This window comes from Eriocheir sinensis, chromosome 26 (genome assembly GCF_024679095.1).
Source record: "Eriocheir sinensis breed Jianghai 21 chromosome 26, ASM2467909v1, whole genome shotgun sequence".
NCBI classification, from domain to species: domain Eukaryota; kingdom Metazoa; phylum Arthropoda; class Malacostraca; order Decapoda; family Varunidae; genus Eriocheir; species Eriocheir sinensis.
This window is the reverse complement of record NC_066534.1, coordinates 3276115-3303284: the sequence shown is the minus strand read 5'-3', so window position 1 is coordinate 3303284 and position 27170 is coordinate 3276115. Positions and strand designations below refer to the sequence as shown.

Below are 27170 nucleotides of genomic sequence, written 5' to 3'. Positions count from 1 at the left end.
AATTAAAAAAAGATGTCATGAGGTGGATAAGAGAGTGTGATAGGTGTCAAAGATCTGAAAAAAATTAAAACTGTAGCACCAGTTTTGAAATCTATTGTTGTGCTGGAAGCTTCCCCCGGCGTCCATGGGCCTCTAGAAGGCTCCGGGAGGAGCGAGCAGGGGGGCGGGGAGCAAGGCGAGTCGTCCGCGCCCCGCGGGGCTAGCGGTCAGGCGCCAGGCGGGAAGTGTTGCCAACTCGCACATATTTTTGCTACATGTTCTTGTATGATCTAAAATATACTGTAACGTTCTAGACTGTACTGTTCTGGATATATATAGGAGAAGAGGGCGAGAGGGGACAGTCCCAGTCATAGTAAGCTAGTGGTAAGATCGAGTCAGAGTGAATTGTACTACTAAGGAAGAATATTAAACTACAGAAGCTGTGCAAGGTCTTTACATATCTCCCTCCCACGGAGTCTCCTGACGGCGACACGGAACCCAAGTAATACGTCCGGCATAACATTGGCGTCAGGAGTGTAGGCATTTGTTTTTTCGCCATGGAGACTCGTTCCCAAGCTGCCCAGAGGGACGACGTGTTGACTGAACTCTTGGAAGCTTTGAGACTACAGGGGGAGAAACAAGAAAGAGCACACCAAGAACTCAAAGAACAACAAGAAAGAGCACAGCAACAACAAGAAAGAGCACAACAACAACAAGAAGGAACACTCCAAGAACTCAAAGAACAACAAGAAAGAGCACAGCAACAACAAGAAGGAACACTCCAAGAAGTCAAAGAACAGCTAGAAGATCGCTTCACGGGATTACAGCAACAGCTACAAGCAGTACAAGATGGAAGTGAGTCAGTACGAAGAGATATGACTGATGTGACCACGAAGTTAGGACAACGCCTGATAGAAGTGGAGAAAGAACACACAAATCTTCAACAAGAGATGGAGGTGGTACGGGAGACGACACACAAAGAAATATTAGAAGTGCAGGGAAAGGTGAACCGTACTGAAGAGGCAGTTTGTGACGTATGTGACAGAGTGAAGGCCCTTGAAGACTGCTTGGCTGGAAACGGACAGCCAGTGCATGCAGGGGCTAGTTGTACCCAAGATGCTTCTCCTACGCAAGTCCGGGGTAGTTTGAGCCCTGTTTCGCCTGAGTTTATCCCCGCAAGAAGTTTCGCCAGCCCCATGAGTCTGCTGGGTTCGCCTGTTAGAAAGAAGCCTCAGGAGTTTGATGGCAAGGTCTCCTGGGAGGCTTACCGCGCTCAGTTTGAGCTGTTGGCAGCTCGGAACGGATGGGATGACCAAGAGTGCGCGGTACAGCTGGCCACTAGTCTGAAAGGGGCGGCGCTGGAGGTCCTTGCTCAGCTCGACAATGCGACAAAGGGCAGCTACAGCGGCCTGGCGCAAGCGCTGGAGCAACGATTTGGGACCAAGCACCAGAACGAGCTCTTCAGGGTTAGTATCAGAACCCGCAACAGGAGGCGCGGCGAGTCTCTTCAGGAACTCGCTCAGGACCTTGAGAGCATGGCGCACAAGGCATACCCAGGTGCCACCCCTGACCTGCTGACGGTTTTGCTGCGTGATCAATTCATCGATGCCCTGGACAGCCCTCAGCTAAAGATACAAGTGAACCAAGCTAAGCCAACATCAATGCAGGAAGCTCTGGCACGTGCCATGGAGTTTGAGTCCTTTGTTATGTCTAGCTTGTCAAGCTTCAGGGACGACTCGACTTCTGGCTTTAGGGCACGAAAGGGCGCTGTCAGCGACACAGACAGGTTCCAAGGAACGTGCTGGTACTGCGAGAAGGTTGGGCACAAGGAGAACGAATGCTATGAGAGGAAGAAGGAATATGAAGGTGGCGCTAAGAAGAAGCACAGGGAAGGACTCAAGTGCTGGACCTGTGGAGAAAAGGGGCACTGGAAGAATGAATGCCGGGAAACATGTGCCCCCAACGAGGGACCACCACTCGGGAAACTAAGAAGGACTGGTTCACGGGAGCAGCGACCAGTCTGTCCTGTACATGCCTCGAAGATATCAGTGTGCAGGAGAACCACCATGACAAGCTGCCAAGTGGAGGGCAAGGTTGACGGAGTGTTGTGGCCTGTGGTCGTCGACACAGGCTCGGAACGCACATTGGTGCGGCCTGACGTGGTGAGTCATCGTCGGCTTCTTAAGACGCCTCATCGACTGTGCGGAGTTACAGGACACTACGCAGAGCTCAGAGGCCCAGTGGACGTGAAGTTTGAGCTTGGAGGAAAGGAAGAGTTCCTCTCTGTCTATGTGGCTGACATGGACGACCCCTGCATCCTAGGTATGGATTATCTTGTCTCCCACAGGTGCGAGCTGGACTTCCGCGCTAAGCAGCTGACTGTAGGAGGAAGGAGGGTGCCACTGACGACTGTGAACAAGGAAGACCTGCCAGTGACGGTCAAGCGCACCACCATTATTCCTCCGAGGTCGGAGATGCTGTTACCCTGTCAAATTACGGGTGCCCCCCCGGCTAGCCTGTGTGTGTTAGAGAGTGGAAGTCGATGCCCGGTAGAAAACGGGGTGATTGTAGGCAGTACTTTGGTAGACCCTGTTGCAGCGGAAGTGCCTGTCGTCGTGGCCAATGTCTCCTTCAGCCCGAAGAAAATAGAACAAGGGACCATGGTGGGGTTGTGCCAAGAGATCGACCAGGAACCGAGAACCTGTGTCTGCAGGAGAACCCTGACGAAGCCCCAGGAGGAGCTGCCCGACTACCTGCGCGACCTGTTTGACAGGAGCTCCAAGTGTCTAGAGGAGCCTCAAGTGGAACAGCTCAGGGAGCTTCTCGTGAGGAATGCAGATGTGTTTTCCACAGGAGACCTGGACTTGGGGTGTACGGACCTGGTAGAGCACCACATCGACACAGGTAGCCACCGCCCAGTGAAGCAAGCTCCTCGAAGGATGGCACCAGCCCGTCGCAAGGAGATGGATGAGGTTTTTTTTTTTTTTTTTTTTTTTTTACGTTGTTGCCTATTGCGCCGGTAGGCATCTTCCCGGTGGGGCCTGATGGTCGGCCCAAGGCTTCTTCCAGGTGGGGCCTGATGGTCGGCCCAGCCCGTTCTGGCTCAGGCGAGTGTTTATAGTGGCGCCATCTTGCACTGGCTCATGCTGCCCCCCGGAACTCGTACTTGATTCGCTTGGACGGCTTCCTCTAGAGTCCGGGTTGATGGGTGGTCTTCAGGACAGCATGTGGGTAGTTTTAAGCCACTTGGCGGTGACCGAAAAATCCGAGTGGTAGCGTGAGGATTCGAACCCGCGTCGTCCATCACGCGGCGAATGTGGGTTCAGTACGCTATCACTTCGGCCACCGCCTACCCAATGGATGATCTCCGGCAACAGGGGTTAATCGAGCGGTCCAGCACCCCGTGGGCGTCTGCTGTAGTGCTCGTCAGGAAAAAGGACGGTTCCCTCAGGTGCTGCGTGGACTAACGAGCCCTCAACGATCTCACCATCAAGGATTCATACCCACTCCCACGGATCGACGACACGCTCGACGCTTTGGTGGGCTCCAAGTGGTTTTCAACACTGGATATGAAGTCTGGGTATCACCAAGTCAAAATGGCGGAGCAAGACAAAGAGAAAACAGCCTTCTCCTACGGTCAAGGCCTGTGGCAGTTTAAGGTTATGCCCTTTGGCCTCTGCAACGCGCCGGCCACGTTCGAGCGGCTGATGGAGAGGGTGCTGGAGGGACTTCACTGGAAGACGGCACTCATCTACCTCGACGACGTGATTGTCTTTGGCCACACCTTCGAGCAGGAGATGGAAAGGCTATCAGAGGTTTTCGCCCGGTTTAGAGCTTACACACCTTAAGCTCAGCCCGAAGAAATGCTGCCTATTCCAAAGGGAGGTCCAATACTTGGGACACATCGTGAGCGAGGCTGGAGTACGCACTGATCCTGAGAAGGTGGCTGCGGTAAGGGACTGGCCGACACCCACCAACGTGAAGGAACTGCGGAGCTTCCTCGTGTTGTGCTCATACTACCGCAGGTTTGTAAAAGGCTTCGCTACGATTGCTGCCCCACTGCACCTCCTGACGAAGAAGGGGCGCAAGTTTGAGTGGACAGCGGAAACTCAGGTTGCCTTTGAGAAGCTCAAGGAAGCCCTCATCAGCTCGCCCGTACTCACCTACCCAGACCCCTCTAAGCCTTTTATACTGGATTGTGATGCCAGTGATGAGGGGATTGGTGGAGTGCTGTTCCAGGTATGTGCCGACATGGAACGGGTTGTGGCCTACTTCAGCAAGAAGCTCACCCCAGCCGAAAAAAACTATTGCGTGACCCGGAAAGAACTCGTGGCAGTAGTCAAGAGCCTTGACCTTTTCCATGCTTACCTGTACGGTGCAACTTTCACCTCCGCTCGCTGGATAGGTAAACAAGAGCAGCATCACTACACTATTGTGCACCGATCTGGGCTAACACACGGTAACGCGGACAGCCTGAGCCGGCGCCCCTGCCTACCTGAATGCCAACATTGCCTCCAGAGGGAAAGCGTCCAGAATATGTGCCGCCGCACTACAGTGGAACAGACAGCGGAAGTGCCATGGGAAGACTTGGGAAAACTGCAGCAGGAGGACCGAGATCTGAGACCAATCATGGAGTGGCTGAGTCAGTCGTCAACGCGACCTGGGTGGGAAGTAATCTCGAGAGAAAGCCCTACCACCAAGAATTACTGGACTCAGTGGGACACTCTTCGGATGGACAACGGGGTGTTGCAGCGACGCTGGGTCTCTCATGATGGTCTTGACCACTACTGGTCCACGGTGCTACCTATGAAGTGCCGGGAAGGCGTCTTGAAAGAAATGCACGACAGCATTACCAGCGGACACCTTGGGGTAAAGAAGACACTGAATCGCCTGCGCCAAAGGTTCTACTGGGTTGGTATGAGGAAAGATGTGGAAGAATGGTGTCGCGCGTGTGAGGTGTGCTGTGCAAAGAAGGGCCCCAAGAAGCGTCACCGTGCCCCATTGCAATTATAGCAGGTTGGAGCCTCCATGGAACGGGTGGCAGTGGATATAGCTGGACCCTTGCCTCTGACGACGAACGGAAATAGGTACATCTGCGTCACAATGGATTACTTCACCAAGTGGCCGGAAGCCTACGCCATCCCTGACCAGGAAGCCACTACCATCGCTAAGGTATTGGTGGAGGAGTTCTTCTGTCGCTTCGGTGTGCCTAACGAGCTCCATTCCGACCAGGGATGGAATTTTGAGTCAACAGTCCTTGCTGAGTGCTGCAAGCTCCTGGGTATCAAGAAGACCCGGACCACCCTTCTGCACCCACAGTCAGATGGAATGGTGGAGAGGTTTAATTGGACATTGGGCCAGGAGTTGGCCAAGCAGTGCAACAATGATCAGTCTTCATGGGATCAGAAGCTGCCTGCGCTCCTCATGGCCTACAGGTCTGCCGCCCACGAAACTACGGGATATTCACCGGCAAAGCTGATGTTTGGACGTGAGCTGCGGTTGCCGGTGGACCTACTGACAGGAAGGCCTCCTGGGGAAAGCCTTCCAAGGGACGCCTCCAGTTTTGCTCGTCAACTAGAGGAACGGCTGGAAGAGGTGCACCATCAAGTCCGTGGTGCCTTGAAGTTCTCCGGGGAGGCCATGAAGCGCGGTTACAATATGAGGGCAAGCCACGTTGACTTCAAGGAAGGAGACCAAGTCTGGCTTTACAACCCACAGAGGAAGAAAGGACAGTCTCCGAAGTTACAGAGCCCCTGGGAAGGCCCTTATACTATGCTAGAACGCCTCTCCGACGTGACTTACCGAATCCGGAGAACGGAAAGGACCAAGCCGAAAGTTGTCCACGTCAACCGGCTATGGAGGTACCACGGTCCGGGAAACTACACCTGGAACAACTACAGACACCCAGCAGCCGACGAAAACGCAAGGGACGTCCAGGACCGAGAGGAGGTCGACGACGACATAGGTCTTCTGGACCTTTCATCCGAGGGAGATAACCTCTCGGCATCGGCAGATGCTCCAGGCACACCCCAAGAGGCGGACGACGACGAGGCGCACCAGGAGACAGACGCGCAGGAGGCACCTAGCAAAAGACAGAGACAACGCAGGCGTCCACAGCGATACGACGATTATTATGTTTTTGATTAATTTTCTTATGTTTGTATATAGTTAAGTGTGTGATCGGGACGATCACAATTAAGAGGGGGGGATAGTGTTGTGCTGGAAGCTTCCCCCGGCGTCCATGGGCCTCTAGAAGGCTCCGGGAGGAGCGAGCAGGGGGGCGGGGAGCAAGGCGAGTCGTCCGCGCCCCGCGGGGCTAGCGGCCAGGCGCCAGGCGGGAAGTGTTGCCAACTCGCACATATTTTTGCTACATCTTCTTGTATGATCTAAAATATACTGTAACGTTCTAGACTGTACTGTTCTGGATATATGTAGGAGAAGAGGGCGAGAGTGGACAGTCCCAGTCATAGTAAGCTAGTGGTAAGTTCGAGTCAGAGTGAATTGTACTACTAAGGAAGAATATTAAACTACAGAAGCTGTGCAAGGTGTTTACATATCTCCCTCCCACGGAGTCTCCTGACGGCGACACGGAACCCAAGTAATACGTCCGTCATAACACTATTAAGACTGAAGGCCCATGGCAGATGATTGGTGTAGATTTAATAGGCCCACTACCTGAAAGTCAATCTGGCAACAAGTATGTTTTTTTAGAAGCATTCCCTTTGCCTTCAAAATCTGCTGATTGTGTTTGTGACAAACTTCTGAGTGTTTTATACCGTTTTGGGCCCCCAGAAAGTTTTTTTTAACAGACCAGGGAAAAGAATTCTGCAATGCATTAAATGATAAAAAAAATTCCCTTTTCCAAATTAAGCATCTTGTAACATTTGCTTACCACCCCCAAACTAATGGTCAAGATGAAAAAACAATCAAACGCTGAAAGGCGTCTTAACTAAAGTGGTAAATAAAAATAAAAATGATTGGGACCAACACCTAGAACCTGCTTTATTTGGTATTAGAACATCTGTGCAGGCTTCAACAAAGTATTCACCATTTTTTTGTTATGTTTGATAGACACCCAAGACTGTTTATTGAACTTCAGCGAAATGATATCGAGGAAGCTGACGCTTTAGAAATTCCAAATTTAAATCCTTCAGATGAGTCAATAGAGTCAAGAGTCAGCTACATGAAAACTATTAAAGAAAAAGTGGACTCCAATATTGCTAAAGCACAAGCTAAACAAAAGAAATATTATGACATGAAAAAGGCTAAAGGTTGTAAATCATTTGATTTTGAAATTGGAATGAAAGTTCTTGTAAAAAATAATAAAAAACAAGGAAGAAAAGGCTCCCGGCTAGAGGAAAATTGGCTTGGCCCTTATGACATACACAGCATCTTAGATAACTGTCTTAAAGTCAGTAAAAATGGAAAGGTTCTTGAAAAAAATTGCATTATTTCATATCAAACCTTATAAATCCTCCAGGAGTCCACGGAAACCTGCACAACCTTCTAGCCAAATAAAGCCCCCATCCACAGCAGTAACTACTTCTGGTGTTTCTCTCTTTTCAGCGTCATCAGCACCTGGAGAAGACCCTCAAAGTGACACCTCCTCAACTCAAGACCTTGTTGATGTGAGGCAACAGTCTGACATGCTTTATTCCAAAGGATCACAGCATGTCACTGCACTGCCCGTCAACATTGTCGGTAAGTAATGTTCATCTAAGAGTCCCTATGTATCACAGCATATATTAGGCTGTGTGGTGTCCACTGCAGAGTGTGTTCTACAGCATCCAAGTCTTTTTAACACTTCAGTTGTTTCTTCATTCATATCAGAATCCACGGCACATGAGGAGGAGGTCAGAGGTGTCACCCCAACTCAAGACTGTGCTGATGTGGGGCATCCATCCGACATGCTCCTATCCAAAGGATCACAGCATGTCGCTGCACTGCCCGTCAGCATTGTCGGTAAGTTATGCACTTCTAAAACGTCAGACTTTATCACAGCATATTATATTAGACTGTGTGGTGTCCACGGAAAATTATGTTCTACACTGTAGTGCTACTCACAGACAGTCATAGTGTAGTACATCTACTGGTGTTGGTATGCAAGCCATTGTATACCAGTACGTACATGGCGTTTCCAGAAAATAAATAATATTTCATCAGATTGTAAACAATTATATGGCACAAAATGTTACCAGTCCCTGAAACATTGGAAAAGTTGCCAGAAAGTGGATGTTGTCCCCAGTGACTCAGTGTTTTGGCCCAAAGAGCCCATCATTCTTTCAAATGTAGTAAATTACACTTTTTTCTGGGATGTGAACCACAATACAGGTAACTCTCAATTTACGCGAGTTTGGTTTACGCGTTTTCGAAATAACGCGGGGTCCAAAATCCAAATAAATGTTTAATTTACACCTTTTTTCACTTATACGCGATATCTTATGGAGTGGCCACCAGATGTCTCACGCAACTGGACTCACACGGCGCCGCGGCCATACAGCTGAGCTCAGTTCTTTCCGCGCGCCACTTGAACAACAATACAGTACCCACGCTGCCACGCTACTCAACAATAGGGGTAGGCAGGTACCGGTTAGTACCAGTACCGGTACTAACGGTACCAGCTATATGGTACGGTACCGGTACCAGACTGCTCGGTATCGGTACCAATACTAGCCAGGTGTCCCTCATTTCTTCCTCACACGAGTGAGGCTGAGAGTGGATAGCTCGGTGATATAGATATTCTCTCTCTCTCTCTCTCTCTCTCTCTCTCTCTCTCTCTCTCTCTCTCTCTCTCTCTCTCTCTCTCTCTCCACTGAATGAAGTGAATATTTATTTTTCGATAGAAACCTACCTCTTGTTTGATTTACGCGACCTCTTCAAGGACACAATACTCGCGTAAATTGAGTTACCTGTATATGGTGGAATAATCTTGAAACTTTTTTATTGTCTTTCATAAATTACCCACACCTTTAACAATATTTTATACTATGTAGTTGGTTTCAAGGTTTTTCAATTTTTAGATTGCAAGATGACAAGAGTGGAGAGAAAGAGGAAGACCATCAACTCTGAAGCCAACAATAAGCGTCACTGTTACCCATAGCTGGGCGTTATCGCGATAAGTTATCGCGATACTTTATCGCTGATAACAAAATCGGATTATCGACCATCCGCTACTTATTTAAATATATATCGGTATCTTCGTTACTTTTGTAACCCAACTAGCGATAATCGCTACTTTTTTTCCGCCTCTCAGGAAAAAAATGTTGTCTCCTTACTGCGCATGCGTGGCCCGGTGTTGTATGAAAAAACTTCGGGGTATGAAATATCTTCGGTGATGAGATTTCATACTTAGGTCATGAAAATTAAAATACTAGGTTATTTTTTCATGCTACTCAAAAATCAATATATCATAGAGAAAAATCATTTAACTTTGCCCCAAAAATGATTATTCACTGCCTCAAATTTGATATTCCATATTTGTTTGTGAGCATGTCATGGTATTGAAGGCACTCGGTGTTGTGTTATTTGGTGTCCCATCGTCAAAAGCTGGCGCTTTTGTGTACAAACACTGGTCTCTCGTGAACTGCGCATGCTCAGACCAATAAGTGTAGACCTGTACAGTCTCACAATGCTTTTTTAACACATTAAGAGTTGCTGGAAAGCTGAATCAAACATACAGTACCACCATCCTCGCTGTTTCTAGAACGACGTACTCTCTGCACATATAAATACAACTCGTACAGAGTGTCGTCCTAGAAACAGCGAGGATGGTGGTAGTGGTACTATATGTCTGATTCAGCCTTCCAGCAACTCTTAATTACGGTTTAAAAGCTTTGTGAGACTGTACAGGTCTACGCTTGCTGGTCTGAGCATGCACCGTTCACGAGAGACCAGTGTTTGTAAACAATTTTTGACGGTGGGGACGCCAAATAACACAACACCGGTTCAGGCATTTCTAGTATTAACGTCCATATGTACGTGTCAACGTGTGGTTTTAAGGTTTTGTAAGTTTCCTAAAATACAGATAATGAAAATTTGAATTCATCAATGTTGTTCTATCTGAAATATCAATATAGTATCGTTTTCGCCTATCGGACTTATCGCTAGCTAGTATCGGAATTGTGGATTTATATCGGGTATCGGTTATCGGTTATCGCCTATATTTGTGTCTCTAGTTAACGAATATCGGTTATCGCCGTTAAGGTTTTTCATTATCAGTTATCGGTTATCGGGAATAAGGTTTTCTGTTATCGTGCCCAGCTATGCTGTTACCAACCAGCAGGACCAGGGTTCCCCTTGAAGCCTCTTGAGATGTATTGGAGCACAAGAAATCAAGAGGAAATAACAAGGATTCTCTCCAGTAGTTCTGAATGGCTAAGTGATAATGTCATTGATGCTGCTCAGGCACTTTTGGCCAATCAGTTTCCTCATGTCACGGGTTTTCAGACCACAGTCATATTTCAAGGATTTTCTTATGGTGGATATGCTACTAAGGATATGCCTTTTGTTCAAATAGTAAATGTTAATTCTCACTGGATTTGTTTAAGTAACTTTGTTTTGGATACTGTTGTTCCAGGAATTATTTACTTTTATGATAGTATGTGTAGAAAAGGCAGTCAAATTTTAAATGTTATTAAGAAAATAAGTGCATCACTATTATTTTTGCAAAACAATAGCTCCATTGTTATTCAAAAACCTAACTGCAAGCAGCAAAACGGATCAGATGACTGTGGCCTTTTTGCCATTGCTAATGCAACAGCTTTATGTTGTGTATTCAATCCCAGCTGTTGTGTCTGGCAGCAAAGTGAAATGAGATGTCACTTGGCCATTCCTAATGCATCATTAGGAATGGCAAAATGGAAAAGTTTCCCCATGACATCTGCCAACAAATTAGCAATGTATATGCTACTGCCTTTGATGTTTATTGTCATTGCAGGTTGCCATATGTGGAAAGTGACAGTATGATAGAATGTGATCGCTGCAAGAGCTGGTACCATCAGGAATGTGAGAACATCTCCTCTTGTCGTTGGCAGAAATTTCCTATTTCAGGATTTCATTAAGAGCACAACTCTTCAATTTTATATGATATAACTTTCATCTCTTATACTGGGTGAAGTCAATGGGTAACTTGCAAAAAGTAGAAAGGTGTCAAAAATGAGATTTCTCAAAAACTATTCAACCGATTTTCATGAAACTTATAACGTGTCATGTTATAATTCTAGTTAAATTCCACATATCAAATTTGAAGTAGCACTGAGCATGTGCCATAGCCAAATATATACCAACTTTTAAATACTGAACTGATGAAGCTCCAATTTTAAAGGGAATAAGATTAATACAAGTTATAATCGAAAAGCTTGTCAAATTTGCAACACTACTGTGCGTGTGCTAAATACAGCATATTTTTTTTTTTCATATTTTCACCAACTTACTTTTACGGACACATACCAATGAACGTAGAATGAAATTCTCTCTCGTTGCCCTCTACTGGGTGAAGTCAATGGGTAGCTAACTTGCAAAAATTAGAAGGGTGTCGAAAATGTAATTGCTCAAAAAACTAATCAACCAATTTTAATGAAACTTAAGAGGTGTCATGATGTTACGATTCTAATAAAACTTTTTGTGTCAAGTTTGAAGTAGCACTGCAGACCATGTACTACCAGCTTTTCAATGTTTCACTTCTCCATGGCCTTCAGAGGTGTTTTACTTGTTATTTTAACCCATAACATCAGTTCTGTCATTTAGTTGTGCTTAACTGCTATAAAGATACTTGAGTTTTAACGTAGTAGTTTACTGAGAATGAGACTCTACTTGACAGATATTCTGTTATTAATAATGGGTGAATTGATATGCAAACAGTTATTGATAGATATGAGGTAGAAAAAGGAACATTTTATAGTATTTAATGACTCTAGATATTAGATAATATGGGGGGAGAAAAATTATTAATACCACATTCCCTTTTTTCCTTCAGAGCAAGATCAGCCAGAGGAAAGTAATGTACATAGTGTATTATATGAGAGGATACAGGTTTATTGTAAATAACGGAAATTTTTAATTTTTCATGGTTCAGATTACAGGTTTATTGTAAATAACATTTTTTTTTTTTCATGGTTCAAATTACGTACAGGTTTATTATAAATAACGGAAAATTTATATTTTTTCATGGTTCAAATTACAGGTTTATTATAAAAAAACAGTAAATTTTATTTTTTTCATGGTTCAAATTACAGGTTTATTGTAAATAACAGATTTTTTGTTGTTTTTCATGGTTCAAATTACAGGTTTATTGTAAATAACAGAAAATTTTAATTTTTTCATAGTTCAAATTACGTACAGGTTTATTGTAAATAATGGATTTTTTTTAAATTCTCATGGTTCAAATTACAGGTTTATTGTAAATAACGGAATATTTTATTTTTTTCATAGTTCAAATTACGTACAGGTTTATTGTAAAAACCGGAATTCTTTTATTTTCATGATTCAAATTACAGGTTTACTGTAAATAACGGATTTTTATTTTATTTTCATAGTTCAAATTATAGGTTTGCTGTAAATAACGGAAATTTTAAAAGGTACTATCGGCTCCAGTCGGCACGGGCACACCAAACTCCCAGCCAAGGAGGAATCGGCACCACCGCACTCTCTCCCCTCGTCCCAAGAGACCAACGACTGACCACTGTCATCCTTAATTAGGATTAGCCCCTCTCCTCCTCCCTCCTCTCTCTCTCTCTCTCTCTCTCTTGAATGATCACCATCCCTTGCTATCACCACTCATTTCTTTCTGTATTGTCCCCACTCTCCCTCCTTCCTTCTTTCCTCCTCTTCCTTGTCCAGCTGTTAATCCCTCCCCTGCCTGTCTGCTTTTGCGTCCACACACACACACACACACACACACACACACACACACACACACACACACACACACACACACACATTTTTTTTTTTTTTTTTGTGTGTGTGTGATTTTGCAAAACATCTTCCTTATTAAAAGTCGAGAGCTGACGAGTAATAACAATCAGCTCTCAAGTTTTAATAAGGAAGATGTTTTGCAAACACACACACACACACACACACACACACACACACACACACACACACACACACACATATTTTTTTTTTTTTTTTTTGTGGGGGGGTGTGTGTGTGTAGACGCGAAAGCAGACAGGCAGGGGAGGTATTAACGGCTGGACAAGGAAGAGGAGGGAAGAAGGAGGGAGAGTGGGGACAAGACAGAAAGAAATGAGTGGTGATAGCAAGGGATGGTGATCATTCAAGAGAGAGAGAGAGAGAGAGAGAGAGAGAGAGAGAGAGAGGAGGAGAGGGGCTAATTAGGGATGACAGAGGTCAGTCGTTAGTCTCTTGGGACGAGGGGAGAGAGTGCGGTGGTGCCGATTCCTCCTTGGCTGGGAGTTTGGTGAGCCCGTGCCGACTGGAGCCGGTACATCTTGTAATATATACTAGGTATTGCCAAGTTATTTCAATCCATTACTAATTTTAAGTTCTTGAAAATTCTGGCCTTTAATTTGGATGCAATATTAATCTTATGTTCTCCTTACTTTTCTTTTTTATTATTTTTTTACAAGGACACAATTTAAATTACAGGTTTATTGTAAATAATGGAAATTTTGAATTTTTCATGGTTCAAATTACAGGTTTATTGTAAATAAAGGAAATTTTCAATTTTTCATGGTTCAAATTACAGTTTTATTGTCAATAACGTAAGATTTTTGTTTTTCATGGTTCAAATTACAGGTTTATTATAAATAACAGAAAATTTTATTTTTTTCATAGTTCAAATTACATTCAGGTTTATAGTAAATAACGGAAATTTTTCATTTTCATGATTCAAATTATAGGTTTGTTGTAAATAACGGAAATTTTTCATTTTCATGATTCAAATTATAGGTTTGTTGTAAATAACGGAAATTTTAAAAGGTACATCTTGCAATATATACTAGTTATTATCAAGTTATTTCAGTTCATTACTAATTTTAAGTTCTTGAAAATTCTGGGCTTTAATTTGGATGCAATGCAATATTAATTTTGCTCTCACTAATTTATTCATTTATTTATTAATGTATATATGTATTCTATTATTTTTGCATGGTTCACATTATATTCATCATCATCATCATCATCATCATTTCATTGACGCCCCCTCCTAGGAGCTCCCCCCAGGGGATGGCCACAGCAGAAGAGTTTCCAACTTTCTCTATCCAGACACTCCTTCCTTGCCTGCTCAAAGTTTCTCACATTATATTTTTATTGTAAATACCGAAACATGACAATGTGACAGCAATCATACACGTATTCCGAACACTAACACACACAAACTCTCTCTCTCTCTCATGATTCATTTATATATCTTTTTTCTTTACCTTCGGAAATTCTCATTAATCATGTCTGTTTTCTAATGTGTGTATTTTATATTATTTGTTACAGGACTCCATATTTTATATCCTTTAATAATAAAATGAAAAAGGACATAGTTTTGTATTTTGTTTATTTTCCCTTTTATTACCTAAATTAAAAGAAGGGAAAGGGAAATGTTTTATGTCTTTAAATTTCTTCTCACATGCCTAAACCAGCCAAGTCTTCCTTGTCTGAGTCACACCTCTCTGCTACCTCCTCACTTGCCTGAATGTTTTAATGATTCTATTTTGGCAAATATGTTCCTTGACTTTTTCGATCAGAAAATTGAGTCTATAGTGGAGACTTTTGGCATTGAGCTGATACGAACACCTATGAGCATGCCAATGCTTCAAAATAAGCTACTCTCCTTTAAGCAAGTAAATGTGGATGAGGTAATTAAAGGCAATTGTCCATAAAGTAAACATGACTTACTGTAACAATAACCCATTCATTATCTATTAGTGACATTATTTAGAGTGATAAGTTTGGTGAAATTCTAAAAAAATTACATTGATTATTAACTGTAGCTTCCTGAATAATACCTTTCCTGTTTCTGAGAAAATAGCTTTAATTAACCAGATAGTAAAGGGCAAAATGGATATACAATGTTTGAGTTCCTTTAAACCAGTATCTAATTTGATATTTTTATCTAAAACTGTATTATTGACCCAGTTACTCGTCCATTTGCAAGTATTGTAGTGAAGGCTTTACCAGATAGTCAGTCTACTTATAGAAAACTTTATTCGACCGAGAAAATGTTGTGTTCAGTAACCAATAATTTGATTATCACAATGGACGACGGAAAATGTGGTCTAGGTACTGATTTCATTGGTCTTGATTGCTGCATCTGACATGATTGTTCATTTTTTTTTTTTTTTTTTTACGTCGTTGCCTGTTGCGCCGGTAGGCATCTTCCTGGTGGGGCCTGATGGTCGGCCCAAGGCTTCTTCCAGATGGGGTCTGATGGTCGGCCCAGCCCGTTCTGGCGCAGGCGAGTGTTTATAGTGGCGCCATCTTGCATTGGCTCATGCTGCCCCCCGGAACTCGTTCTTGATTCGCTTGGACGGCTTCCTCTAGAGTCCGGGTTGATGGGTGGTCTTCAGGACAGCATGTGGGTAGTTTTAAGCCGCTCGGCGGTGACTGAAAAATCCAAGTGGTAGCGTGGGGATTCGAACCCGCGTCGTCCATCACGCGGTGAATGTGGGGGCCAGTACGCTACCAGTTCGGCCACCGCCTACCCATTAGATTGCTACTTTTGGATTGCAAGTCAGTGGGTATTAATGGAGATGCACTCACTTGTTTGTAAAGTTATCTTGCAAAGAGGCAATATTGTGTATAGATTGGAAGATCTTTCTCTGACAAGAAGTCTTTAGAAAGAGAAGTGCCCAAAGGTAGTGTATTAGGCTGTTCAGTATATACACTATTGAACTATCTCATATAGAAACTTAAAATACTACATGATATAGATTTTAAACTGTTTGCTGATGACACAATTTTAAATGGCTTTGAATAATGTGTTTAATGGTTGAAGGAAAGATAAAGCTGATTATGTATGACATTGGTAAATGTATGGAATCCAAACAGTTAAAGCTAAACCAAGACAAGACTGAATGTTTGCTAGTGGGGCAAAGCAAAGATATTAGCAGGATTACTATGTCCATCCTATGCATTAATGGTAACACCTTGGAAGTTCGTGAAACAGTGAAGGATCTGGGTGTATCTTTGGACTGTACTCTATCTATGAAGGATCAAATACAGCAAGTTGTTAGAACAAGAAGATATCACCTCAAGAACATGGGTTTCGTAAGGAAGTATTTGGATGTGATGACAACGAAAATGCTGGTTCACAATCATGTGATAACCAAATTGGACTATTGCAATTCTCTCTATTATGGACTGCCAAACTATCTCTTAAAAGAATTACAACTTGTCAAGAATTGCGCTTCTCAAATGATTAAAGGTCTCCCTCCTGGTGAGAGAATAACACCGTCATAGATAGAGTTGCACTGGTTGGCTGGTGATCAAGGAAAGAATAATTGAGAACAAGATTAGTGTCATGACTCATCAGGCATTACAATCTGGAAAGTCTGAGTACTACTTAAGAAATTTATTGATAAAATTTCACCATGACACTACAATGAAGTTGAGACACGACACAGACCCTCACAGACTGCTTGAGCCATGAAATAATCTCCACATGGGATTTAGAGCAGTTGAAAGATGTGCTCCAAGGATTTATAATAGTGCCGAGTGATATTGAAGATTACGCCAGAATTAACATCTTCAAATACCTATCTATTTGCGACTAGCCCCCCTCCCCACCTCTGTAACCCATTTTTCCTTACAGTTCCCCAAGTTTGTAGGGAATGTGGAAGGATGAAATAAGAATAAAAAAGGATATGATATTAAAGAGATACACCAAAAAAGCTATATAAATTAACTTCCCACAATATTTATAGTGTTCAAAGCATAAGACCAGTGTTATTTATGCTTCTTGCTCCTCTCTCTCATATACTGAAGCACTATTTAGCATACAGAAGCACTTTACAAACCATATATCAAGCGTATTAATGAAAAAAAGCTATATAAACACTCTGGCACAGGGAGTTTACACAATATTTCAGGTGTCCACAGCACATGACCAGTGTTATTTCTGCTTCTTGCTCCTCTTTCTCATATACTTAGGCACTATTTAGCACACAAAAGCACTTTTCAAATCACATATCAAGGAATATTTCAGGTGTCCACAGCACAAGACCAGTGTTATTTCTGCTTCTTGCTCCTCTTTCTCATATACTGAGGCACTATTTAGCACACAGAAGCACTTTTCAAACCATATATCAGACAAACCACGATAAAACTGTTTATGATCACACTATTTTTTTTTTTTTTTTTTTTTTACGTCGCTGCCTGTTGCGCCGGTAGGCATCTTCCTGGTGGGGCCTGATGGTCGGCCCAAGGCTTCTTCCAGGTGAGGCCTGATGGTCGGTCCAGCCCGTTCTGGCGCAGACGAGTGTTTATAGCGCCGCACTATGGATCAGCTATTAGCTGAGACAGTGCGAGCATCGGTTGCTTCCTGTGTGCGCATGCGCACAACACGCAATATCGCACTCAGGCACAGTCGCACTTTATCTCAAGACACCGGCATGGAGGGAAGGGAGGGGGTGAGGGAGGCCACGAGGCGGGGTGAATGGGTCCGGCTCCAGCACCGGCTGGACCCATGGGAGCGGCTCCTTCGGCTCCCCAACCAACCGCGGCAGCTACTGGCTCCGCCACGACGCTACCAGGCTCCAGGGATCCTTCCCAGGGTCCCCAGATAGGCCCCAGCAGGACCGCCGCCACGGCGCTTCCCGCCAGAACTGAGCCTTCTTCCTCCGCGTGCGGCGCTGCCACCTCTCGCTGCTGCTCCTCTGCCTCCACTTAACATAAGAACATAAGAACGCAGGAGTCTACAAGAGGCCGGTAGGCCTGTACAAGGCAGCTCCTTTGACCCCAAGCTCCCGTGTATCTAACCCCACCTAATATCGCTGTCCATGAATTTATCTAGTCTATTTTTGAATGTGACAATTGTATTGGCACTCACCACATGATTGCTAAGCCTATTCCACTCATCCACCACACTGTTAGTAAACCAATTTTTGCCTATGTCCCTGTTGAATCTGAATTTATCCAGTTTAAACCCATTACTTCGTGTCCTACCCGGTTCTCTTACCAACAAAACCTTATGAATGTCTCCCTTATTAAACCCCTTCATCCATTTATAAACCTCGATCATGTCTCCACGCACCCTTCGCCTTTCTAGAGAATGCAAGTTTAACTGTTTGAGTCTTTCCTCGTATGGCAAGTTTCTCAACCCCTGAATCATCTTAGTCACCCTCCTCTGCACCGATTCTAACATTTTGATATCCATTCTATAGTAAGGTGACCAGAACTGAACCGCATAGTCAAGATGAGGTCTAACTAATGCTAAATATAGTTTGAGGAAGACTTCGGGGCTTCTGTTGCTTACGCTCCTTGAAATAAATCCCAGTACCCTATTAGCTCGATTTCTAGCTTTAATGCATTGTGCCCTTGGACGGAGATCAGAGCTCACTAAGACCCCTAAATCCCTCTCGCACCCAGACCTGCTTATGAGAGTGTCATTTAAGCAATATTTATGTGAGGGGTTGTTCCTACCTACACTCAGAATACTGCACTTCCCTACATTGAACTCCATCTGCCATTTATCCGCCCAGTCATACAATCTGTTGAGTTCACCTTGGAGAATACTAGCGTCCTGATCCGACACAATTATTCTACCGATCTTGGTATCATCTGCAAATTTACTAACATCACTACTAATTCCTGTATCTAAGTCATTGATATAAATAATAAACAAAAGTGGACCTAATACCGAACCTTGTGGGACCCCACTCGTAACACATCCCCAGTCAGATCTTTTACCATTGATTTGCACTCTTTGCTTCCTATTGCTAAGCCACGCCTTGACCCAGTTCAAAACTTTACCCTCTATTCCGTGAGCCTGTAATTTAACCCTGGATGAGTATCGATATTTTCAGTACCCATATTGTATATCGTGTTGCACCTTTGCAACTTTAGGTAACGCTTTGCTTTAACTTTTTAACTTTATAAAACTTCTAATTTGACATCTTTTTAAAATTACTTAGACATTATGAGTGTGCTAATAAGTGATTGAAAGCTTTATTACATGACAAATACACTAAATTAACTCACTTTATTTAACTACCCTTAAAAAAGAAGAAATAAAAAAAAATAAAAATAAAAAATAAAAAAAAGCCTCCAAAAATAAAAAAAATGAATTGTTCCTCACAGTTCTCTCAGCCAGCAGTCTCAGTTCACCACAACATCCAAACTCAAAACATGAAAAGGTCAAAAATGAAACTTTAGTTCTTTTTTTGTTTTTCTAAAAAATTTTTTTTGGGTATTAAAAAAAATTTGGGTTTTAAATTTTTTTTTAAACTTCATGAAAATTACAAATATACTTGCAAAGCTACTGTGGAAGTTTCTTGAAAAATAGGTACTAAATAGTACTAAATAAATTATTTTCCTAGAGGTCAGTTAGTTTCTTTTTATTTTTTAGGGCACAGAGATGCACAACATCCATATAACTCATTAGAATGTAATGAATGTATGCATAACACACTCAGATAAAAAAAAAAAAACATAGTTCATAACCCCTAAGGGGCAGAGGCAAGCAGAGTAGAATGCAGGGACGCACACACGGACTTGCACACACCTGCAGCAGACCCAGGCTCGTCCTGCTCTCTGGTGGGGGCAGAGAAGCTTTCTCAGCCTTCTTTTCTCAGTTTCCTCTTCTCAACCGCCTTTGCTGGCCTCGGTGTTAGGTGGGTTATATGTATGAGGACGTGGAGGCTGATGAGGCTACTGCTCGGTCCCGCACTGCCAGGCGCCGGCGCACCCTCACCCCTGGCGACCCTGTCACCATAGTGCGCATGGCATAGGCAATGAGTAGATGCCGATGAACTGGTGGAAGTATCAACCCATTTCCCACCAAAGTTTTCATCGGTTTTTTTCCCTGAGTGCGGTGTTCACAACCTTTTAAGGTTAGCACTTTCGAATCAGGCACACAGTTTTTCTCTTGTCTTGTCCCAGTGCTGAGCCCACACTCACACTCGGAGCCCTTGGCCCACTGGTTCCCTGGGCCCCTCCCCCTCCTGGATTGCCTCCGTTTGGATGATCTCACTGCAGCAGAGGCAGGGGGTTGCAGGTCTGTGGGTCATTCACATCTTCAGCCACATCATCCAGACCGAGATGGAGACGGAGAGAACACAGACACGACGAACGGGGTGGGTGAGGGGTGAGAGGGGTGGGCTGATGGGTGGGCTGATGATCAGGAGCAGGTGCATGAGGCTGAAGGCAGCTACGTGGAGTTGTGATGGCAGCAGGCAAGAGGCATGTTGTTGTTGTGAGAGCTGAGTGTGTGGTGGAAATGTAGGCTGTACACACAATATAAGATAAGAGGTCAGGCGAGCGAGATGTGTGGCTTGGCTGGGGTGGTGAGAGAGCCAAGGGGAAGGTGAGTTGCCAGGTCGCCTCTGCCTCTTATGTGGTGCAAAGTGTTTACCATGTCTGGATGGCCTGGGGGGAAGGTTGGGGCTGGGGTGGGGGGTGGGGGAGGAGGTGAGGGGGGGAGGTCCCCCTGAGCCTTTTTCAGGAGGGTGGGGTCATCTTCACATCCACGTATCTCCCATCCACCCCCTCGTCAACCTCCCACTCGTCAACCTCCCAGTTCCCAGTCCCATCCTCCATTCTCCCCAATCCAGTCATCCTCCAACAACTCATTTATCTCCTCGGGTCTCAAACTTGGCTTCGACATGATTTCTGTAAGCAAAAAAAAATCTGTAAAAAAAAAAAAAAAAAAAAAAAAAAATAAAAAAAAAAAATAGTACATACCTCAAATCTGCATAATCACTTACAGACCACACATAAAAAAAATTTCACTAAATTATTCCAAATGTTATTGTTATGAATGTTATTAATTATCAATTAATAAAAAAATAATGTTACAACATATAACACATACATAATAATATTTGTAATGATGCTGCGCTCAAGTGACTCACTCACCACTCATACAGGAGAGGTAAGTAGAAGAGACCCACCCTAACACCACAACAGGCACCAAACTGAGGCGGCAGGCGAGATGTGGGGTGCCGACGCAGTTTAAATGCCCGCGCGCAGGCGCAAATACGCATTTAAAGGAAGTGGCGCGTTGTAAATATACAACATCGATACTCACACAGGGTTAAGCAACAGTCGTTGGTGAGGAACTTTGTCAAACGCTTTACTAAAATCAAGATAGATTACATCATAATTTTCATCTCTGTCAACCGCCTCAAATACTTTATTGTAGAAGGACAAGAGATTGGTGAGGCATGACCTACCTTTTGTGAACCCATGCTGCGAGTCGTTTATTAAGCTATGTTTCTCTAAATGCTCCCGAATGTTCCTGGCTATTATGGACTCCAGCATCTTGCCTATAACCGATGTTAAGCTAATTGGGCGATAGTTTGAAGCAACTGACCTGTCCCCCTTTTTAAAAATCGGCGTCACATTAGCTACTTTCCATAGGCTCGGCACATAGCCAGTATTTACCGACATCTTAAGATGTCGGTTAGTGGGTTACTGAGTACATTACCTAATTCCTTTAATACCCTTGGAAATATCCCGTCAGGACCTGGCGACTTGTTCTTCTTAAGCTTATCTATCTCATCCTGAACTACTTGCCTGGTAATGATTATATCCCTCAATTTATCGCCATCCCCGCCCTCGTACACCTGAACTCTTTCCGGTATAGTCGTTCGATCCTCCTGTGTGGATACTGAAAGGAAGTAGTCGTTCAACAATGTGCTCATATTTTCGTAATTTTCTACTAGCTCCCCTGTGTTTGTTTTCAGCGGTCCAATTTTCTCCCGTGTTTTTGTTCTATACATCTAAAAGAAGCCCTTAGGATTACTTTTCGCCTCATTTGCTACTTTGATCTCATAGTTCCTTTTTGCTATCCTGGTGTTTTTCTTAACTAATCTAGATAGTTCGACGTACCGGCCCCTGAGATGTGTTTCCTCATTCTTTATTTTCTGATAAATTCCCTTCTTTAACCCAATCTCGTGTTTTAGTCCACGAGTCATCCACTTAGGACCATTGTTTTCTTTTCTAAGTGTTCGCTGTGGTATATGCTGTCCTTGCCCCTCTACTATTACTCTAACTAAATTATTGTAAGACATTTCTACCTGGTTCTCCTGGCTCTCCAATCCGCAGTTCTGGCCCTCATGAATCCCTAGATTATCCCAGTTTACCCCTTCAAGATGTCTTCGAAGCCCCTCGTAATTTGCTCTTCTGAAATCTGGCACTAACACTGGGTTTGGTTCGCGGGTTACCGCCCAGTCTAAGCTAAAACGAACCGTTCTGTGGTCACTATTTCCTAACTCTCCGCCCACCTCCAACTCACGTAGCAAGTTCCCATTATTGGTTAGGACTAAGTCTAATATGTTATCTCCTCTGGTAGGCTCAGTAACTACCTGCTTAAGGAAATTATCTTGTATAACTTCAAGAAAGTCCTCGGCTTCCAGGTCACCCACTAGGTCTTCCCAGTCTATATTCCTATAATTAAAGTCCCCCATTACGCAGACATTTCTACTCATACTCGCCTCATACTTCCTCCCTCAGGCCCTGAACCTCGCCTTCCAGGGTCTGCTGCTCCTCCTCCAGCCGTTCGCTCCTTAAGTTGTCGCAGGCCCGGTCCGTGCACGGCTGCATTTCCACTTTCAGAGACGAGAGACTGCTCCGCCAAACTAGGGCTGGGCAGGAACCGTCATTTTCGGATCCGGTGGTTCCGGTTCTGAAGGCTCTCGGAACCGTGGAAACCGGTTCCGGAACCGGTTCCCACACTCTCAAATCCAATGCTCCTTACACGCACCCTCACGTCCGCTGGAGCCTTGCGCGCGGAGGCTGCGGGAACCGCCCGAACGGTTCCGTGGCCTTGGAACCGCGTTCAGCTTCTCTGTACTCCTTGCCTGCCTCCCCCGGCGCCCTTGAGCGGTCCCGCGCCGCCTCCAGCTCCCACCACGGTAGCCCTATTTTTCACCACTCGGGGAGCTGTCTTTTCCCATTTTCCCATTCAAGTGTTGACATTTTTTTTAATATATAGGGACAAACGCAAACCACTAAGTGATCTTTGTTTTTAATGACTAAATTGTAAAAGGACTTGGAAAAAATAGGTAAATATTTCCTTTAACAGGCAGGCATCAACTGAAAAAATAATATATATATATATATATATATATATATATATATATATATATATATATATATATATATATATATATATATATATATATATATATATATACACCCCACCAAGGGCGGCATACGCGAAAAATGATGAGCAGTATGACAGCCTCTCAAAACAATGCCAGATACTGCCCGGAAAGAATCGCTTCCATTCTGTTCTCAATCACTTCCTCGTTTCCTGACCCTCCTAGGCTAAGGTCACGACCCCCGCTCGCTCCGGCTAGAGTGTTCACCGTGATTCAGTGATTCAGTGTTAACCGTGATCCCTTGATTTAGTGTTAACCGTGATACAGTGATTCAGTGTTAACCGCTATACCGTGATTCAGTGTTAACCGTGATTCGGTGATTTAGTGTTAACCGTGATTCATTGATTTAGTGTTAACCGCTATTCCGTGATTCAGTGTTAACCGCGACTCTGTGTTTCGTTGTTAACCGCGATACGGTGATTCAGTGTTAACCGTGATTTCGTAATTCAGTGCTCACCGTGATTCCTCAATTTACTGTTAACCGTGATTCCGTGAATTAGTGTTCACCAAGTGTGTTGTGCAATCTTTATACGCCATCGAGGACTTTAACTGTAGTGGATATTACTTGAAGAGGTTGGACATCGCTCATCGGTAACTTCATCATCGCTTCACTGCCTAGCAGACATCACCGCCGCTGTGGAACGCTAAGTGTCATAATTCTACTGCTTCCCGTACCTGTCACAGGGTAACAAAGTAAAGTATTTCAACAACAGCACACACATTGTTTAAACATAAACCCGAGTGATACATTTACACACTTATTATAGCGAGTATTTTATTTATTTTATTACTATAGTAAACGGTCAGATCACAACTCACTGTATTTTCTTGTTCATTACCAATCGTTCTTGAACCCCGCCCTATTTATTCCCAGGGGTATAATTACTCCCGGTACCGCCCGTTAAGTCTGAAATTTTCCGGGATTAGTGAGGTCGGCTAATCTTTTCACCGGCACTCCCTCACCAAGACAGTCAGGTGTTCACACACCAAGACCCAGGTGTTCACACACCCGCCCATATCCCACAGCCACCGAGGTCTTAACGAAGGAAACCACCCGGCACTCCTTAAATAATCCTAATCAACACAGGTATTTCTACTTCTATTTTAATCACCTTCCCTACTCCTCCTTCTCCGCCCAAACCCATATTTCCTCCTCCGTCTCCTCCTTTAACCATTTCCTCCTCCTCTAACTATTTCCTCCTCCTCCTCTTTCTTTGTGCTCCTTTGTGTTCCTTTAACTAAACAAGCCTCTCTACCGTCCAACTAATTACCCCCGCGGGACTCGACCCGACCCCTACCTAACTCCTTCCAGGTGTTCAGTTGAGCTCCTACCTGGTATTCAGCAAGCCACCCACGCGGTTTCTAAATATATCATAACTAAAGTTTCTTGCTACAGAAAAAAGAAAAGAAAAAAGGAATTGTAACCATGCCCAAATATTTCACTTGCGGTAATTGTTCGCAGAAATTTGCCACGATCCACTTTCAACTCAGCGAGTCTAAATGTAAATATTGTGTCTTGGACTCGCGTATCCAAGCACTTAGCTCGATTAACGATGAGCTGAAACGCTCAAACGTGTTGATATGGGAAGTTGTGACTTCCTTCCCCGCCCTTCCTACTCCAGCTTCCTCCTCCTCAAACTCATATTCTGACGTTCTGACCCAATTACCTCCTCCTCCTCCTCTGCCTCGCCTGAACCCGCCTCCATCCTTACTATTCCCTCCGCCCCATCCACCTCCCTTGCTACCTCATCCACTCCCACTCCCTCTTCTCCCTCCACCACCCTTGACTCCTCCCCAATCCTCATCACCACTCCATCTTCCCCTTCCACCTCCAACACGATTTCCTCTGCCTCGCCTCAACCACCCCACTCCTCTGCAACGCCTGAACCCGCCGCCACCCCTACCATTCCTTCTATCCCATCCACCTCCCTTGCTACCTCATCCACTCCCACTCCCTCTTCTCCCTCCAACACCCTTGACTCCTCCCCTATCCTCATCACCACTCCATCTTCCCCTTCCACCTTCAACACGATCTCCTCTGCCACGCCTGAACCCGCCGCCACCCTTACCATTTCTTCTACTCCATCCACCTCCCTTCCTACCCCATCCACCTCCATCCACAGTACCACTCCCCTTTCTCCCGCTCTCCCTTCCTCTCCCTCCAACACCCTTGACTCCTCCCCTATCCTCATCACCACTCCATCCTCCACTTCCACCTCCAACACGAACTCAACCTCCGCCTCCTCCTCCACTTCTGATACCACATCTCCCTCCATCCACACCTCACCCTCCACCCTTCCCCAACCACCCACTACTATCACCACCACCACTTCCAAACCCACCTTAGCCCGCGCTCCCGCTTGTACCTCGCGCCCTTCCAGAAGAAATCACAAGACCATTCTACCAGCTGTCACTTGTACGAACCAGACGCTGTTTCCTGGTATGGGCAAACTAACTACTAGAGTCAATTTAGTTGGAGACAGTGTGGTGAGAGGCCAACTTACGGAATTTTGCGGTCGGAATACGTTGACACGGCAGCGTTTCTGTATCCCCGGAGCCAAACTGGACGATATTGAATCAGCTGTCGATGCAGTTTCAGTAAATGCGAAGGACGACACAGTGTATCTGATCCATGCGGGAACCAACGACCTTCAGTCAACTCAAATTCAGGACCTGTTAGCAAAATACCGTCAAGTCATTCGGAAATACAAGACCAAGTCCCCTCACATCATCGTCTCTGGAATTCTGCCGAGAGTCAATACGTTCGCCGGATACAACAACAGTAAAGCGTACGGCGTCAACACTAGTCTAAAGCAGTTATACAACGATGAAGGCGTAGGGTTCATGAACGCATGGCATCACTTCAACCAGCGCCCAGATTTGTTTTGGGAGGACGGACTCCACTTGAACGAGGTTGGTTCGGCGCGGCTAGGAAGGCTCCTGAACGATGCAGTTGAAAGCTTCTCGAAAAGCTATTCAAAAAACTGGAGGCGAGGGCAAGGCAAAGGCAACCCTTGATCAACCGAACCGTAGCGTCGATGCGGCTTGCAAGACACTGTGTAGCCAACCACGCCTCCGACAAGCGAACTCATTCAACACGACGCGGCCAAACCAGTAGTCACATTTCCATTTTGTACACAAATGCACGCAGTCTATTACCCAAAAAGGACGAAATTAGGGCGTATATTGCAACTGAGAAACCAGATGTGGTAGCCATCACAGAGACTTGGGCCAACTCTGCACATCTAGTATCTGAACTGTCATTTCCCGGGTACGAAAGCTTCCAAAAAAATCGAATGCACAAGAAAGGAGGAGGAGTAATTTGCTACGTAAAAAGTACGCTCCCTGCCATAAAAATAGACAAACAGGACGCAGAGAATTACGACTCCATCTATGTGGAAATAACTGCGAATAATAAGAAACTAACACTTGCGACCGTATACAGGCCTCCAAAACAACAGGCAGCCGATGACACTGCCCTGTACGAAGAGCTTCACTCTTTAACACAAAGTAAAGAAGCAATAATAATTGGGGACTTTAATTGCCCTAACATTGACTGGGGACAATTGACTGGAGATCAAGAGGGTAACAGGCTTATAGAAATGGTGGAGGATTCGTTCCTCACTCAAGTTGTAACTCAACCAAAAAGAGAAAACAATCTGCTGGATCTGGTATTAGTAAGCGACCCCGAACTCATTCGCGACTGTGAAGTTGGTGAAAAAATTAACTGTTTCGATCACCACTTAGTCCGTTTCAATGTCAACATAAGTCACAAACTCGTAGACAATCCGTCAGTGATACCAGACTACAAAAAAGCAAATTTCAACCTAGCCCGTGAGCTGCTTCCCTCTGCGACCTGGGACCAACTTCACCTAACCGACAATACAATCGACAACGTGTGGAACAACTTCAAAGATA

The 27170-nt window shown here is 44.6% G+C and overlaps 1 protein-coding gene across 1 annotated transcript; it reads left to right on the top strand.

The window, feature by feature from the left end:
• Positions 1–235: 235 nt before the first annotated feature.
• Positions 236–16359, top strand: LOC127003708 (uncharacterized). The gene is made up of 2 exons (XM_050870643.1): positions 236–3048; positions 15348–16359. The coding sequence occupies exon 1, from the start codon at positions 537–539 to the stop codon at positions 3000–3002; it is 2466 nt and encodes an 821-aa protein (XP_050726600.1). The 5' UTR covers positions 236–536; the 3' UTR covers positions 3003–3048; positions 15348–16359.
• The last annotated feature ends 10811 nt before the right edge of the window (positions 16360–27170 follow it).